The 16,993-nt window shown below is 41.9% G+C and overlaps 2 protein-coding genes across 3 annotated transcripts; one reads left to right on the forward strand and one right to left on the reverse strand.

Moving 5' to 3' along the window:
• Window positions 1-109: 109 nt before the first annotated feature.
• On the reverse strand, window positions 110-6,876 carry ngly1 (N-glycanase 1). Its single transcript, XM_082521457.1, has 12 exons — window positions 6,661-6,876; window positions 5,293-5,407; window positions 4,947-5,156; window positions 4,179-4,341; window positions 3,871-4,090; window positions 2,919-3,040; window positions 2,481-2,626; window positions 2,052-2,162; window positions 1,787-1,972; window positions 1,270-1,455; window positions 744-921; window positions 110-659 (listed from the first exon to the last, which is right to left on the reverse strand). The coding sequence occupies exons 1-12, from the start codon at window positions 6,759-6,761 to the stop codon at window positions 484-486; spliced, it is 1,914 nt and encodes a 637-aa protein (XP_082377583.1). The 5' UTR covers window positions 6,762-6,876; the 3' UTR covers window positions 110-483.
• Window positions 6,290-13,095, forward strand: oxsm (3-oxoacyl-ACP synthase, mitochondrial). Of its 2 annotated transcripts, none has more exons than XM_082521458.1 (3): window positions 6,290-6,630; window positions 7,186-8,235; window positions 11,151-13,095. In XM_082521458.1, exons 2-3 carry the CDS (start codon window positions 7,241-7,243, stop codon window positions 11,551-11,553), a joined length of 1,398 nt encoding a protein of 465 aa, XP_082377584.1. In that variant the 5' UTR covers window positions 6,290-6,630; window positions 7,186-7,240; the 3' UTR covers window positions 11,554-13,095. The 2 variants fall into 2 exon arrangements, with proteins under 2 accessions (XP_082377584.1, XP_082377585.1); XM_082521459.1 differs by lacking the exon at window positions 6,290-6,630 and adding an exon at window positions 7,043-7,100.
• Window positions 13,096-16,993: the final 3,898 nt, after the last annotated feature.

The raw sequence follows: 16,993 nt of genomic DNA on the forward strand, positions 1-16,993 counted from the left end.
ACCTTTACTCCAGGGTTACCACGCGCCCTCACGTGTTTTCGTTAATTCAAATCTTACCACGAGAGCAACACAGCATTATTAAATGTACTATCTGACACATAACTGAATATTGTAGGTAAACAGCCCATTTTTAATTTGCAGATTTAACATCAAACAGTTTATTAGTAACAACAGACCTGCAGTACTCGGACCCTAACAGAACAGAGTGTGAAACGTCTCCACGCACTACAAATTGCAAACACATTTACAGTGGAGGGAAACATTGCAAAACTATATGGCTTTATGGTTAAAACTGTGCAAGTCTCATGTTAAATGGCCTTCAGTCAAAGTAAGAGATTAAATTGTGTGACAGGAATGAAAGTCATATCTTAATGAGTCCATCATTAGGCCATGCATGTCCAATCATCCTGAGGAATTCTATATTGCACTGAAACTACAACCCAAACAGCTCTGCATGTCAGAGTGATCAAGTATTTTTAAGTGTTAAGCATCTTGAAGATGAACGATGACTTCAAACGTAGACTCCTCCGTCTCCTTCAAGCTCTGTCTGAACAGCTGAGAATGCTGCCATGCCGTTTCCCCCGTGCCCCCGCTGACTTCTGCTGCAACGATGAACTCTGAAGAGCCACACAGACTGGAAAAGGACTGCGCACTGCCATCTAAGAGTTCAAAGGTGGGGGAGGAAGTCAGGTGGTTTCATGGCAACACAAAACAGGATGTTGAATATATGTAAATGCCGATACCTCCGGAGAACTCTGCAGTAAACGGGCCCGAGCGCAAATGCCAGCAGGCTTTCCCAGAGTGGTAGGTCTGGCTACTGGCCATGATAGAGACAGACTTTATCTTCATTCCTGCTGGAGCAAAGTCAAACTTCCAGCTGATTCCTCCTGCAGGAGAGCCTTCTGTCCGAGCCAGGTACACCTAAAGAAATGCAATCACATCCACTCCGTGGAAATCCAGATTTTCTTGCCACGTTCACTCAATGAATTTTCTCTATTTTGCATTAAGAGACATTTCCACACCTACTGTTATTAAACATTTTCTAACCTGATAATCGTATTTTAGTTTTAAACTGCTGCTCAGAAAAAATAATTGTATTTTTCTATGCTGTTTAAAACAAACTCAGTAGAATGAGCTCTAACAGAGGTTTGGCACTGTCCATCTAGAACAGGAGACCAGCATTTGTTCACTTAGTGCTTGACAATTATACATATACAGAGAATAAAGGTAAAAGATAACGACACTGCTATAAAACAAAAACAAACATACCATCTGCCAATCATGTTCCACCTTTCTGAAAATTGACTCCGTGCTCCACGCGCACTGAGACCAGCTCTGGATCAGTTCAGAGCCATTGGACACTCGGCAGTACTGGTCTTTGGAGGCGCTGTAGCGTATATGGAGCATCCTGTCACTCTTCTCTTTGTCAGTCGGAGTGAACACAAAACCTACAGCCTGGAAAGAAAACGCATGCTTTTTCAGTAAAATGTACACTTCCAAACGGTGAATCTACTCAACAACTGAAGAGAGGCCTGTTGGTTTAAAATGGAGCACTGTAACAAAAAATAATTTCCCCCAGGGATCAATAAAGTATTCTGATTCTGATCATCAAAATGTGTTACTGAGAAAGCTGTGTGTTTATTGCATTGTTGTGTCATTTTCTGTACATGTTGATGCCATAGCTACAGCAGAATCAAAAGGATATTTAGTATATTGCTGATAACAAGAAGCCTGTTTAAATGTCTGCTCAAACCGATGCCAGAGGCCATATTTTGTTGTACCGTACCTCTGTGGAGGTTTCTTCATTGCTCGCTCTGGTCTCTCCCCGAGCTGTTCTCCAGGCCAGAGAGCCAGAGTTGCGCCCGCCTAGCTCTCCTGCTTTAGGTTTCTTCGGAGAGATGAACTCCACCAACTCGACAAGCAGCCTCTCTGTCAGTTCTTTCTTCCTCTCTGGACTCAGGAACTGCTGCCGCTTTAATGACAGAGCAGCAGGTGAGTGCTTTACACCAGAGACACCACAGTAATTAGTCTGTTAAGTGAGTTAGTCTTACCACTGCAGAGAGCCTATTAATGGTGTGCAGCAGCCAGGCCTCCTGAACCCTGGTCCTTCTCAACACAACCTCTGGATGATTGCAGGAATACCTCCATGTCACATCAACCACCTACAGCACAAATCCACACACACCCACAACTGTTCAAACAACCAGCTGTAATTATCTGAGCTGTTCTTAAGCTAGTGAGGGCTATCCCCCCCCCAAAGATATAAACATGAAAGAGGCCGTGTCAAAGACAGCAATATAATCTCATATATACACTTAACTCAACTTTGACTTTGAGGGGGAGTCGATATCTAAACACAGAAACATCTATACCTCAACACAAAGTGAGAAAGTACAGTGCAGATAACAGCATTCGTATTAAATAATAATACAATAGTAGTACAAGTTACAACAGTACTAGCATGTGTCCATTTCTTGTACCTGGTCCTTGGAGAAGCCCAGAACATAGGCCAATTTTTTCCCCCAACCGACCTCATACAGAAGAGGCTTATCACAGATATTCTCACATGGATCACAGTGTAGCCAGCGGCGCTGAGAGACAGAGTAAATCTCTGTCCACACATGGTCTGAAACACACAGGGAACACGACTCATTTACACACGTGTGCACCAGCACATCACGCAGGAATCTTAGGAGATGTGATAACGTTTTCTTAATGTACAAGCAGGTATGAGCCTGTCCTGTCAACATATACACTGAAGCTCATCTTTTATGTTACTTAAAATGATACAAACTCAAGTTAAACAGTCTGTATGATCCAGTGACGCTGAGAAATGTAAGAGCACGACAGAGCAGAGTAAACTGACATCTTTCCTCTTTGAGCAGAGAAGCAGAAAAGGTGTCCAATGACGTATATACCTGTGCTGTCCCAGATGTACCTGGCCTCAAGGCCAACAGCCCTGCAGCACAGGGTGAAACAGTTGGCCCATTCCCCACAGCGCCCTCTCCTGGTTTCCAGCAGCTTCTCAGGACTGTTATACCTGGTGTTAACAAGAACAGACGAGGCATCCAAAATATGCCAGCCACACACACACACACACACACACACACACACACACACACACACACACACACACACACACACACCTCATTTTGTTATGAACTTCACTGATGTGAATGTTACAGATTCTGAGATCCTTCTGTGACGCTCGTTACAGTTGTATCTCTATCACTACAATCAGTGGCTTTACTGTATTTACACGTGTTTCTATCTGGCTTTGATCCCAGTCTTCAGATGGCAGGAGCTCAGGACAGATTTGATCCAGCGTTTACAAACTAACTGTTAAAACTACGTCAGCACCATCATCCTTTATGATGTAGTTATCAGTAAGATATTGAACTCCTTGTGCTGTTCACAACCATTTTTAATAATGCTGTTTAATATATCCCATATTCTCTGAAATTTGTGTTTATTAATTTTCAGTATTTCTTTCTACACACATTCCAACATTTGTTGTTTTTAGGTTTTAGAGTTATTTTCTGCCTCTGTAGGTCTTTGATTTCTACAGTGAACATCTGAATATTTCTTTTTCTTGCATTTTGTAAACTTTTTGTGATCCAAGAACAATGTGAAACAGAATTCTGCTTCTCTTAACAGTTTTTAGTTAAAACATGTTTTGTTTTTTGTTGTTTTATGTTTCGCTGCCCATATCTTTGTTAACTACATACCTTCATATGCTACATTCTGCTGATGTCTTCGTTTTGTTCTCTACATAGAAAATTGTTCAGCGAGCAGTGGAAAGCAACATATCCCTGCCTAACTCACCGTACTTGTTTTGCAACCAAATGCAAACGTATAACCTACACTCACCTGGGGAATCTGGTGGAAACCCGGCAGCTCTGACAATAGTGGTTTTCCACTCGCTGGGCTCCCCAGTGGAGGTCATCGGTGCTAGGACTGAGGGAGGGAGCGTTCTGAGTCTGTCCTCCACAGAGGTGGCAGGGCAAACGGTCCACCCAGGTGAAGAAGTCATTTTTGAACCACCTGAGCAATTCCAGCACCAAGAAGTCTTCTATTCCAATTTTACATTCTGAAAACAGGACAGCAAGTCAAAAACTTCACCACACACACACACACACGTTACATATCCAAGTTTTCTGTGGGTGAAATTTTCTTACTTGGGTCAGACTCATTAGCCTCCTTCAGCTTCTGTTGAGCAGCAGAGTACAGCTCCTGGTGAGGGATCAAACTCCGGGCTTTCTGCTGCAGCTCAGGGTTTTCATAAAGCAGCACATGTTGGAAGTTTGTTTGAAGAGTCACAAAGAAGCTCATGCTGCTCTCCTGACACAGAGGCAAATAAACAGACAGGTCTCCAATGTGTCATTCAAGGAAGTGAATGTTGTTCAGGCGTTGTACAGGCATTTGGCGGAAGCTTAAAATAGTGCTATTAATAATTTCCTCACTAACTACTGAAACTATGATGTCCTATAACTTGAAAGCATAACTGATATAAAGTCACACTGCTTTATTTTTCAGTTCTCTGTCCACGTTGTAGAGAAAATATCCTCTGTACAGATCAGGAAACTGAAGATCCTTTCAAAATAAAAGTAACAAAAAGAAGATCCTTTGTGTTTTTGGCTTATAGAGTGAGTCTTGTTACCCATAATTAATAACTGTATCACATGACTTCAGCTAAATCATTGTAAGATGTCCCAGCCCTGGAATGCCAGGTGGTTTGGTCAGCTGTCCAATATCCATGGATGAAAATCCACAACACAGTTACAAACTAATGTTCAAAGTGGCTAATTTCTGTGTTATATTCTTTATTTGTCACAAATCTGTCCAAGGAGGTCTCTATGCTCTGTAAAAAGAGGATAGAGTTGGCATGACCAAATTTAATCAGGGTTTCTCTACTCTCTGATTCATCAGTGAGTGTCTTTATTTACCACGGACGGTGGCTGCTGTGCTGGTGATGCTGCCGATAGGTTAGCCGCAGCAGTAGAGCTCGCTGCTGCTGAAGCTGCAGCAGACACAGGAGCTGGTTGGACAGGACATCCCTCACGCAGCCTCTGGTCCCTTTCTGTGGCAATAGATTCCCTGATGAGCTTCAGCTTTTCCACTGATGCAGACTTGGGGAAGACTAAGTGAGTCTCAGCCTGGCAAGAGGTAGTTTGCTCACAGTCAAGCAAGTGAGAAATGTCCAATGGATTTCTAGGCAAGTTCTACACAGCAAAAACACCAGCTTGCTTCTAAAATAGAAGCCACCTGGTACAGTAGAAATGAATAAATTACCTCCTCAAATCCCATCTCAAAGAGACATTCTACAGCACCTTTGACAGGCAACAGCTTTGTGGAGAAAGTTGGATTCCCAATGCGTATTGATCTGTATTTCTCTTCATTGGGATACCTGTTAGAGATGACATAATAGTAATCATCAGGAATACTGACTGATACTAACCAATCGCACATTTTCAGTGTTGGCATTTAAGTTGTCCAGTATCTGCCAGCAGATATAATGTGCCTTGAATCCACTGTTTTTCTACACAAGTATCATCACAGCTAAGCAGACAACATATATGGATTACTCTATTGCAAATTATCGTGGGCCCTCTGCTTCACTAACTGTCAATTTACCCCCAAAAAATCATGGTTCAAAGTTTACACATGTACACTGATCACTATAAAATGTTAGCTTCATATATAAAGTACTTTTCCGGATATCTGAGGCAATGTTTGAACATGAACATCTCAGAAACTATTACAGATATTTCAGAATGCTACGAGGTTGCATTTTACAATTACGCAAAACAAAACATGAAGAATGCTAATTAGAAAATGTGAAATTCATAGTCACAAAAACTAGAAAGTTTTATTTTTATTCATTTAAATTTCACGATACAGTGACAGTTGTGACGTGTTGTACAACAAAAACAAAATAGTAATAGGTATATAGATATACCATTCAGAAACTGCTGCTCGTTGTCTTCTGCAGTGTTAAGTTGGTTTCAGTGTGCTCAAACACGGGGCAGTTCATATTTTGAGAAGCCAATACTCAGACATTTTTTGATCCGCCTCAATTTACAGATCCTGATTTCACTTTTACAGTAAGAGAGAGTTTGTGTGGGGGCGGGTTTCTCGTGTACCTTCTTCCTGACGTTGCTATCACTTGGTATCCCTACATCTATCATTACAGCTGACTTCCTTTTCTTGTCCACCGCCACTATATCTCTGGTTGGTTAGCCATAAGCAGATGGTCAAGCAGAAAAATAAAACGAACAAACAAACCCCCAAAACATAATTTTCAGATGAAACGACCCACGTGCAAACCAAAGACACCTATGGTTATGACACATACTTCTGTGGTCGTTTAGAGTAGACTAGCATTCACCTTTATTGACACCTGCACTGACATATTTAGCGTTACTGTCCTTGTAGCAATAAATCGCTTAATCAACGTGTAAATATATAAATGTATTTTACATAACCAAAAACGGTTTTCTGTTAAGTCATTTAAACCCATTTCAATAGTTATGCCCCGATCTTCTAGGATTCAGCGAGTGACATAAAAGCTAAAGGGCATTACATTAACGGCTACAAGCGTACAAAACACCGAGGCTCGACTGCAGCTGGGTAAGCTTTCCTAGCGTTTCGTTGCCTTACCTTATAATGTTGTCCGCGTATGTAAGTAACAACTTTGTGACATCTAAGAAGACTTCATTTGGATTCTCACACAACGTCGTGACCGCTGGTGAAACAGCCATGTTGATATTTCTTGTAAAAAAAATGGAAAAGTCTTGTAAGTTTTCAATGCGCTAACGCTAAGTAGCTACTTTAGGGTCCTAAAGGAAGCTGCCCCATCACAGCCTGAATAAATGTTTGATTCGTCTGAAGGACTTAAAAAAATGTGTTTGAATATTTTTACCATAATTATCCACAATTAAACACTTTTATATGTTTTCTTCCTGTGGTATTGAGTTGGTTGATTTTTGTTGGCCATTTAAATGGATCTGGCCTTTACTAATACTACCTAAATACAGCTGAAGACAAACACAAGGAAGGCATGGACACGGACATCATAAATAACCGCTAACTCTAGTCTGGTCTGTTCTGTAATTAGTTTATGTAAGTCCGTAATTTATATATTTTTTTCTAAATTATATTTCCTTTTTCCTCTGATATTTACAGTAAAAACTCCAATCCAACTAAGCCTGAAGCTGTCAAAGCTTACACAGACAGCAGGATGTCTGTTTTTTCACTGTTTTGTTGGAATAAACTACGGTTGAGACCACAGAACATAAGGACGCTTCTGCACAAGAATGCCGGTGTTTGTCCGAATCAGGAGTCTAGGCACCACAGCTCTGGACGGCAACAAAGAAGGAGGGTTGTTATCACAGGAATAGGGTTAGTTTGTCCTCTGGGCACAGGCACTGCTCTGTCCTGGGACCGTCTGATCAAAGGTCAGAGTGGGGTAGTTTCCCTGGACTCAGAAGAGTACAGGACTCTCCCCTGTAGAGTGGCAGCTCTGGTGCCCAGAGGAACCAAGGAGGGTCAGTTTGAAGAGGAAACATTTGCTTCTCGTAAGGAGATCAGTAGCATGTCATCAGCAACCGTAATGGCCCTTGGAGCTACTCAGCTGGCCCTGGAGGATGCAGGCTGGTGTCCCAAAAGCCCAGAGCAGCAGCTCAGCACAGGGGTGGCTGTTGGGATGGGCATGGTGTCGCTGGACGAAATCGCTCGTACCGCCTCCCTCTTCCAAGAGAAGGGCTACAACAAAGTGAGTCCATTCTTTGTGCCACGCATCCTTGTCAACATGGCTGCTGGACACATAAGCATCAAACACAAGCTAAAGGGTCCCAATCATGCCGTGTCCACCGCTTGCACCACAGGTGCACATGCCGTAGGTGATGCAGCCAGGTTCATCGTTCACGGGGATGCAGTTGCTATGGTTGCAGGGGGAACAGAATCCTGTGTGGGGCCACTTTCATTAGCTGGCTTTGCTAGGGCCCGTGCCCTCGCGACCAAATGGAATAACAACCCTACACTTGCTTCAAGGCCTTTTCATCCAGAAAGAGAAGGTTTTGTAATGGGAGAAGGAGCAGCTGTGCTGCTGCTGGAGGATCTGAACCATGCAGTGAGTAGAGGAGCCCGGATTTACGCAGAGGTCCTGGGTTATGGGCTCTCAGGGGACGCTACTCACATAACTGCTCCTACTGTGGATGGTGATGGGGCATTCAGGTGACTCATTTCAAAGTTTTCTCACTTGATGATGCTGTTTCTTATTTGTTTGGTTTTTTTATTTATATATTTTTCAAATATACTGATAATCAGTAAAGTAGGGTAAGAACAAATATAGTTACTTCATGCAGAAATATATGCCCAAAATTTCATAAGTGGTGTTTATGAAACTGTGAATTTATAAAACTGGATCCCAGATAGAAGGACCAAAAAAATGGATGGGATGCAACAGGTACATATCAACCATGCAGTTCCATGTAATGTTTGTAGTCTTACTGATGGGTGGCAGATGATGTGGTGGTTAGTACTCTTGTTTCTAGTTTCTAGTTTTGCCTAGGACATTTCTGTGTGGAGTTTGCAGGTTCTCTCTGTGTCTCCACGGGTTCTCTCCAGGTACTCCAACTTACTCCCACAGTCTAAAGACATGCATAGGGTTAGGTCAATTTGTAAATCTAAATTCACCATGCTGTGAATGTGAATGGTTGTCTGTTCCTATGTGGGTTGGGTAAGTGGAAGAAAATGAGTGCACATTAGACTATATGTCAGAGTTTAAGCCACATTTTTCGAAAATAAATACAATTCAATTTTATTTATATAGCACCAAATCACAACAGCAGTCACCTCAAGGCACTTTATATTGTACAGTAGACCCTACAATAATAGATACAGAGAAAAACCCAACAATCATATCACCCCCCGTGAGCAAGCACTTTGGCAACAGTGGGAAGGAAAATCTCCCTTTTAACAGGAAGAAACCTCCAACACAACCAGGCTCAGGGAGGGGCGGGACCATACTTGCCAACCTTGAGACCTCAGAATTAAGGACACATTCAAAAGGGCTGTTGTGGGGGTGGCTGGAAACAGCGGTGGTGTCCAAATTCAGAGGCTGCATCCACCTGAGGACCTGTCCTTCGTGGTCTAAGTGGGCCGGGTCCTCCGAAGGCCGGGTAGGCTGGAAGTGAGCGACTGTGAAATTGGACGGTCTAGCCTTCAGAATTACGTCACGAGCTCTCTCGGTGTATTTAATCTAATCTAATAACTTTAACCTCAGCCAAACCAATTTACTCACGAACAAATAAAACACTGAAAAAAGCCAAACAATAAAAGTTATCTGAGTGACTCATATATCATGTTTAACCTGAGTAGCGAAAGACCGCGGGGGTTTGAAAACGATGTGCCGGGAGTTGGCTGTTCTCGCCGGCTCAGATATTTGAAGTTTACACAGCTACATTCTTGTCTTAAAATATGTTAAAAGTTTATTTTGTGACCCAGAAAGAGAAATAAGAGTAATATTAAAACTTATTAGCTGCCGCCATTGTTGGAAATTTGAATTGGCTGGGCCACGCTATGAATTCTGGGATATGGTTTTTCAGTTTTGTTGTTCAGGTGGAAAATCAGGAGATATTCGGGAGAATGGTGGCTCCGGGAGATTTTCGGGAGGGGCACTGAAATTCGGGATTCTCCCAGAAAAATCGTGAGGGTTGGCATGTATGGGCGGGGCCATCTGCTGCGACCGGTTGGAGTGAGAGAAGACAGGATAACAGACATGTTATTTTAGATTCATACAGCACTCTATTCTATTCTATGCAATTTAACACTTTATCTAACTCACTCTCATCTCAGCCATGTTAGAGTCACAAATTACATGGACACATGTCTTTGGACTGGACCACTAATTGTAGGTAGGCTATGGTAGAGAACGAGATGAATATAGGCTGCTATGTAATTGTATCCATACCTTGTATTACCGTTACCAAGTTAAAGTACCTGTGCTTTAGAAAGAGTTTTGAAATATCATTTTTCAGTTGATTATGAAAATATTATTCTGGAAACAACCTCGGGTTTACAACATCATTGATCAGCTGTGTTGTATGCTGATATGTGTAAGGCACAAACACTAATGTGCTGTTATTTCTCATGTTCAAATTGTGTGTGCTGCTTTTTTTATGTTAGTCACAAACACACGAGTGTAAGATTAGTTACAATTTATATTTTCCATTTTTTAGACTACTGACATTTTGTTGCATCCACCTGGTAGCAGCATCGTAAAGGATGGATGAAGGGGCAGGAGAAGGGTACCGCCTGAGTGAGAGCCAGCGAGCATGTTATTTTGCTGGCCTAATTAGTTATACAGGAAGCTTGTTGCTTTGTGCTTGGTGGTAAGAGTGTTTTACCAGGTTGAAATGTTGAAGATGAGTAAAGATTTACTTGTCTTCCTATAAAAAAATCTTAAAATGCCTGTGATGCTTTAAAAACACCAACAAGCCTGGACTGGTCTCTCTGTTCTGTATGTTAATTGAGTTTTCTATCAGAGGTTTGGGGTTGTTGAGGGATTCTGTCCCCTTAGCACAGCTTCTCTGTCTTAGTGATATTATGTCCAGGCTGTTTATTTCCTGGAAGTATTCACATAAAGCATTTGTGACAAACTAGGGTCAATACGCTGGCATGCTTTTATCTCTTAAAAGTCTCAATCCTTTCATTGTAGCAGATATTGGTGTAAACCACACAGTATAAAACATGGATGTAGCCATCATAACAACATCTGTTAGTTTTGGACCTCACATTTTATAACTTGAACATTAGAAATCTGGCCTATACCATGATTTCACCTTATATGGATACAACGGGGGGGCAAAGCAACACTAAGGCTTCTTTCACAATTTGAATATAAAGAGAACCAAGTCCTCTTTATAGCGGTTACAGTTTCAGTCAATTGTTATGGGTATGTTGGGTGTTTCCTTTTACAGAGAAGTCTATATGACAACATCCTGAAAAAAATGACTTGAAATCTGTGCTGACATGTAAACATTCATGTCTTTGTTTAAATGGAGCAATAAGAATCTGTAGGGTAGCAAAAACAACACAACCAAGAAACAAGTTATCCTTAAACTTCCTCTTTCGTACCCTCTCCACAGGTGCATGTCCGCAGCCTTAAAAGATGCAGATGTCTCTCTGGCTGATGTCACATATATAAATGCTCACGCCACATCGACACCTTTGGGAGACGCAGCAGAAAATGCAGCCATCAAGAGACTTTTCCAGCAAAGTGCTAGCATCCTGGCTGTGTCCTCTACCAAGGGGGCCACAGGACATCTGCTCGGGGCTGCTGGGGCTCTGGAGGCAGCTTTCACCGCTCTGGCCTGTTACCACAAAGTCCTGCCCCCAACCCTTAACCTGGACCGAACAGAGCCCGAGTTCGACTTGAATTACGTTCCCTGCACAGCGCAGCAATGGCAGACTCGGGGTCGACGGGTAGCCCTCACAAATTCATTCGGCTTCGGCGGCACCAATGCCTCACTGTGTCTCGGCAGCATCTGAGGACACACTGGGAGCGACTGGGAAGTTCTCCTCATTGACCAGATCCCATCCAGGCATGACACATTTACTGAGAGTAGTGATGTTGGCTGTTTGCAACAATCTGCCCTGGATTTTTATGGAAAAACATCGTTTGGAATTTGTTCCTTCAGTCCATGTGCGTGTGTGTGTGTGTCTGCATCAGCTCCATTTCTGTTTGAGGGATTCAATTCAGTTCATATCTGGCAAACTTAACGACTCTCTGGATTCTTTAAATGTGCAAAACCCAATCATTTCTACAATTTACCATATTTATACTAACATAATCATGTCCAGACAACACATGAATGTCATTTTAAAAAAGCATCAGTTGTCACCATAGTGAGCTGCTTGGAAACAGGAAAACATTTCAGCATCTAAGTTTGTACCTCGGGTTTAAATACAGCTCACTAGTGTCAAATCTTGTAATAAAACACAAAGGCTTAAAATTGTTTTAGCCATTGTATTAATCTTTTATTTGCACTGCATAGACATAAAAATGGTCCTCAAAGTACTCACAAATATGTAGACTCATTAATTGACTGAATGACTTCACTAAACAACTCTTCCCATGGTCTCCATAACTGAGTAATGAGTTTGCTGTTAATGTTTTGATGGTGGCGGGATGGAGGCTTAGAGTGGGACTTGGTTGGTGTTTCTCAGCTGTAGCAGCGTGGGTAAAGGGAACGGTCAGAAATAAGTCTCATAACATGTTGTTGTTGTTGATACAAGGAGTGAATTGATCCTATTTACGTAAAAGTCCAGAGCCTCTATAGACGATGATCTGAGTACTTGTAACACTGCACAAAGGTCACGATCACACTGTTCATGAAGTGCTGGGTTTGTCCATCTTCAGGGGCTGAAGACTGCGAGTCCTGCTTGATTCCTGCGATTAGCATGTATGTAGACACACACACACACACACACACACACACACACACACACACACACACACACACACACACACACACTATATATATGCCTCTCTCAGTGGGTCAACAGAACATCTGACACAGCACAGCTGTAATGAAAGAATGGGAGGGTATTTCTCCAAGAGGAAACCTAGCTTGACGCTAACGTCCACTGTGAATGTAGCTGTTGAAAATAATGTGGACTCCTGGCTATCCTGTTATTACATAAAATAACTAATTACACTTTTATTAAACTTCCTGCTGTTGTGTTTTTTAGTCTAACATTTTATTTAAAGTTTCCATGTTACCAGGCTGTAGAGCGCTCTGTGAAACTTTAAATTTAATTTCCAGATAATTCTGATATGAAGTGTAAATGTGGGCCTCTGTGGAGCGTACAGTTGATGTCATCTCTGTGAATATAGGGTAACAGAATTAGTGTATGCTAACAGCTAATCTAGCTAACAAACTAACAGAATGCTACAGAGTGATGTTGGACGCTGTGCAGAACTATAAGATGCTAAGCTATGTGTCATTTTAATTGTAGTGACATGGTTGTATTTAGCTTAATTTAGTCATCAGCATAGATGGGCAGTAACGCGTTACTTGTAACGCGTTACTGTAAAGTGAGTAAAGTAAGGGATTACTATTGCAAAAACGGTAATTAGATTACCGTTACTTTCCCGTAGGAACGCTGCGTTACTGCATTACTAAAACCGTGATTTTTTGTGAGAATGTCTCATGACAGTGACGTAAGCGAGTGCGACGTTGGTGACAACAGCTGTGTGCAGATCAACAATGGATCATATATCGAGTGCAGAGAGAGTGCAGCGTTTAAAGCGTGGAAGTACTGACCTTACTTTGAGTTTGATTCCATAAAAAGTGACAAAAACATTAGCGTCCGCTGTGCGTGGGAAGAAAACTTCTTTTTACAGCGAAAAAAACCCCTAAACTTCCAACAAGCACCGAGTAGCTACGACGTAATGGGAAACTCACAGAGAAACTCGCGGATTCTTCCACTGACCGCGGCACACCTGCACCAGGGTAAACCTCCGCCTACCCCACTCCTGCTTTACAGGTGAAAATAGAGCAACAGGACCGCTGAGTCTTTGACTTTATTTATTTTCTGCTGTGTTTTACTTGCATCTATTTGAAAGACTGAGTGTAAACACAAAAAAATATTTTATTTTATGTGCTGGAATGTGCAGAAAATAGCTTTAAATGTTAAACTAATTTCTTCCAGTCAGAGAATGTTGCATATAATTAAATTTTTGCTTGATGCATAAAGTTAAAAGATTAAAACTAATAAAACAAGTTTTAAAAAGAGACTTTTCCATTTGATTACATTTTGTATGATGGATTATGTAGAAAAAGTAGAATTGGGCTGAAAGATCTATCACTTTATCACCTCTTCAGGTTGTAAATCGTGTTTTTAAAAAGTAACTAAGTAATTAATTACTTTTGAAAATAAGTAATCAGTAAAGTAATGGGATTCCTTTTTTGGGGAAGTAATCAATAATTAGTTGCTGATTACTTTTTTCAAGTAAGTTGACCAACACTGGTCATCAGTAGCAGTAAAAGCAGCAGAGACGATCAGAACTGGAGCAGCCAGGCTATGTAATAAGTGTTCGTGGTCACATCCAGCAGGTGTGTGTTTTTGTGCAGTGGGGTTATATCTTTTATAGTCACTGATGCTGCTCGATCTAGCAAACAATACACTCTAATATCAAAGCATAAAACCTGTGAAATGAAAAGTAAAATGGCTGCTTGGAAACAGGGCTGCAGACAGCAGAGTTTCTTGCAGTTTTAGTGGATTTTTTTTCTGTGGATTTATCACTTCTCTGCTGCTCAGAGATGTGAACTCCACTGCCACACGTCTCATCATCTACCTGAAAATTGAGGTATTTATTATTTTGTCTGCACCCTGATATCTTGCTTTGCTCAGCTACAGCTATAGAAAGGGACAGATGTCTGGCTGATCTTAATGAGCGGTCGTTGATCTCTCTGGAAGTGCTGCACGGAGGTTGTGACGTCTGTGCAAAGCGCTGAACTTTGTCTCCTTGTCAGGATTAAGCCGTGCCTCAGCTTCCAGGCTTGTAAAAGTTATTCATATACATCTCTCCCAGATGACAGGATGTGCAGTTAAATGTTTGTTTATATTCAAAAATCTAAGCTCACATTTTGTCGAGTGTACTGGTGTAATTAAAACAAATGAATTTAAAGCAATAGTGTCATCTCTACTCTTTGCCTTGACAGGGCAGCAACACTAGGTGTGACAGCTACCGCTGTAATCGTCCTGTTTCAGTTCTTTTTTCAATTCTCGGTTCTCATCATTTACTCAAATGGACTCAGCAGCATCTAAATTTCCTGCACCTGATGAGGAGAGCACACCTCACCCCTCCCATCCTCACCACTTTCTACCGAGGCACCAGTGAGAGCGTGCTGAGCAGCTGTATCTCCGTCTGGTTTGGCAGCTCCAGGGCCTCGGAGAAGAAATCGCTGCAGAGTGGTGAGGACTGCAGAGAAGATCACAGGGACTTCTCTTCCATCCTTCCATGACGTTGTTCACAGACGCTGTCACGGCAGAGCCAGCATCATCATCACAGACTCCACCCACCTCCACCATGCGCTGTTCTCCTGCTGCCAGGTCCAGGATTGCCAGGTTCTGCAACAGTTTAGTTTCCCATCCAATTAGACTCTTGTATATTAATAAAACAGCGTCTTCTCCAAACTGCAGCCCCCAACTCCATAAATATGCACACGGCACATTATGACTGTATATGTAGGGCAGTGAAGTTTCATACATGGACTGGTGATTGTGCACTTTTCTTCTGCTGCTATTTCTGCTGTGCAGCATATTTAGATTTCCTAAAATTCTGTGGACAAATTTCCCTCATAATCTTACGGGTACACATCCTTTTTTTATTCAGATTTACATTTATTTAATTGTCCAATGATGAGTAAATGCACTAAAATTTCGTTCTGTTTTTCCGAATGACAAAAACTAGTTATTCTGTTCTACGTATCAGAAAGTTATGTGGTAACATTTGCACTGGTGTGTTTACAGACAGCAGTTTAATCTTGATTTTCATGGGTGTAGGGTGCAGTCATTGTTATAACACTGTGTGTAAATGTAAAAGGACCCATTTACAGTCTGAGGTGCTTCAAGCTTTATTTCTGAAGAGCACTTTAGCATATTAAAAACAGTAGCTAGCTAGTACTGCTGGGAAGCTAAGATGATCTTCAAAGAGCGGGGCTACATGCACTGACCAGTGACTGACACACGTTACCTAACAGGTGGTCAGGCTGTAAACAGGTGCACACCCAGAGTGTAAATACTGAGGCTGAAAGCCCTTTGGACGAGCACACACACTTCTTAGTGGTTGGGATGGAGAAGAGCTTTTCTTTTAGACTCTGGAGACAATGGAATCTACCATTAGCTCCTGGTTAAATCCAGCATAGGGAAAAAACAAGCAGTGCCTAACTGGTCCAGGACAGCCTGGGATAAGTGTCAAATTGTGGGTCCTTGTTCACCTTGCGGTAGTCAACACAGAATGGTATAGACCCATCCTTCTTCACCACAAGAACTACGGGGCTACACCACGCACTGTGTGACTCTATTACACCCATCTTCAGCATTTCCATCAGTTCCCATTAAATAATGTCTTTGTGTTCAGGTAACCGATAGGGCCGTGAGTGCACCATCACACCTGGGCATGTTTTGAACTAGAGCTCTTTGAGAGTAGTATGATTGGGCAGAGGAGAGAACACATCTGCAAAACGCTCTGCTCTCGGGGTCTGTGTGAGATGGTTGGCACAATGGAGGGAGGCGAGAATGGTGGAATTTGGCACCTGCAGCCACTTAAAGCTGCAGGTGTCACTTAAAGTCACTTAAAGCCAAGTTCACTCATAAAATGTGTCCGTCACAATAACGTTAGGCTATGCTAGAGGAGCAGGCATGTGTTTGGCTGCTTCACATAGTGGACATTGAGTTGTTGTGTGGGGCATGTAGTCCATATCTGTTGCTGTAACAGTAGTTCATGTTGAGAATAAAAAATCCCAGCTCATTGACTTGATCGGGGCAATAGTGCCTAAAATGTTGCATAATGTTGCTGAGAGATCTTTTACTCTGTGGTCATCTTAGATGAGTAGTTTTATGGACAGAAACCAGCAGGTCATTCAGTGTTCCCTTAGTGCTAATGTGTCAGAGATGTTGGTGTAACTGAAGTAATGTTAAGTCCTTAAAGTCATATTCTTTTATTGTCATGACTCTATTTGCACTATAAAGCACAAAGTGCTGGCGAAACGATCAGACCTCAGGTTGTTTTGTGGTTTTCCAGACAGAAACAAACTAAACGTGGAAAAAATTCTTTCTTTCAAATGACTTTGTTGTATTTTTTCAGCGTGTGTTTACCACCAAGTCCCCATTGGTCCAGATAAACCAGTACAACTGCACTTGGTCTGAGATCCAGTGTTTTGAGTTTGGTCTCTTGTCAGTATCTCCTGACGTTTCTGTA

The sequence above is a fragment of the Aulonocara stuartgranti genome, assembly GCF_965226115.1.
Source record: "Aulonocara stuartgranti genome assembly, chromosome: 22".
Classification (NCBI taxonomy): Eukaryota; Metazoa; Chordata; class Actinopteri; order Cichliformes; family Cichlidae; genus Aulonocara; species Aulonocara stuartgranti.

Bases quoted from the DNA above. Each gene is read 5' to 3' on its own strand.
- ngly1 (XM_082521457.1), bottom strand. From the start codon at position 6,761: ATGGCTGTTTCACCAGCGGTCACGACGTTGTGTGAGAATCCAAATGAA. The intron at 4,342-4,946 runs GTAAATAAAGAC...CCTCTGTGTCAG, and splicing joins CACAGCAGCCACCGTCCGTG to GAGAGCAGCATGAGCTTCTT. The intron at 660-743 runs GTATCGGCATTT...TTGAACTCTTAG, and splicing joins TACTGCAGAGTTCTCCGGAG to ATGGCAGTGCGCAGTCCTTT.
- oxsm (XM_082521458.1), top strand. From the start codon at position 7,241: ATGTCTGTTTTTTCACTGTTTTGTTGGAATAAACTACGGTTGAGACCA. The intron at 8,236-11,150 runs GTGACTCATTTC...CCCTCTCCACAG, and splicing joins GATGGTGATGGGGCATTCAG to GTGCATGTCCGCAGCCTTAA.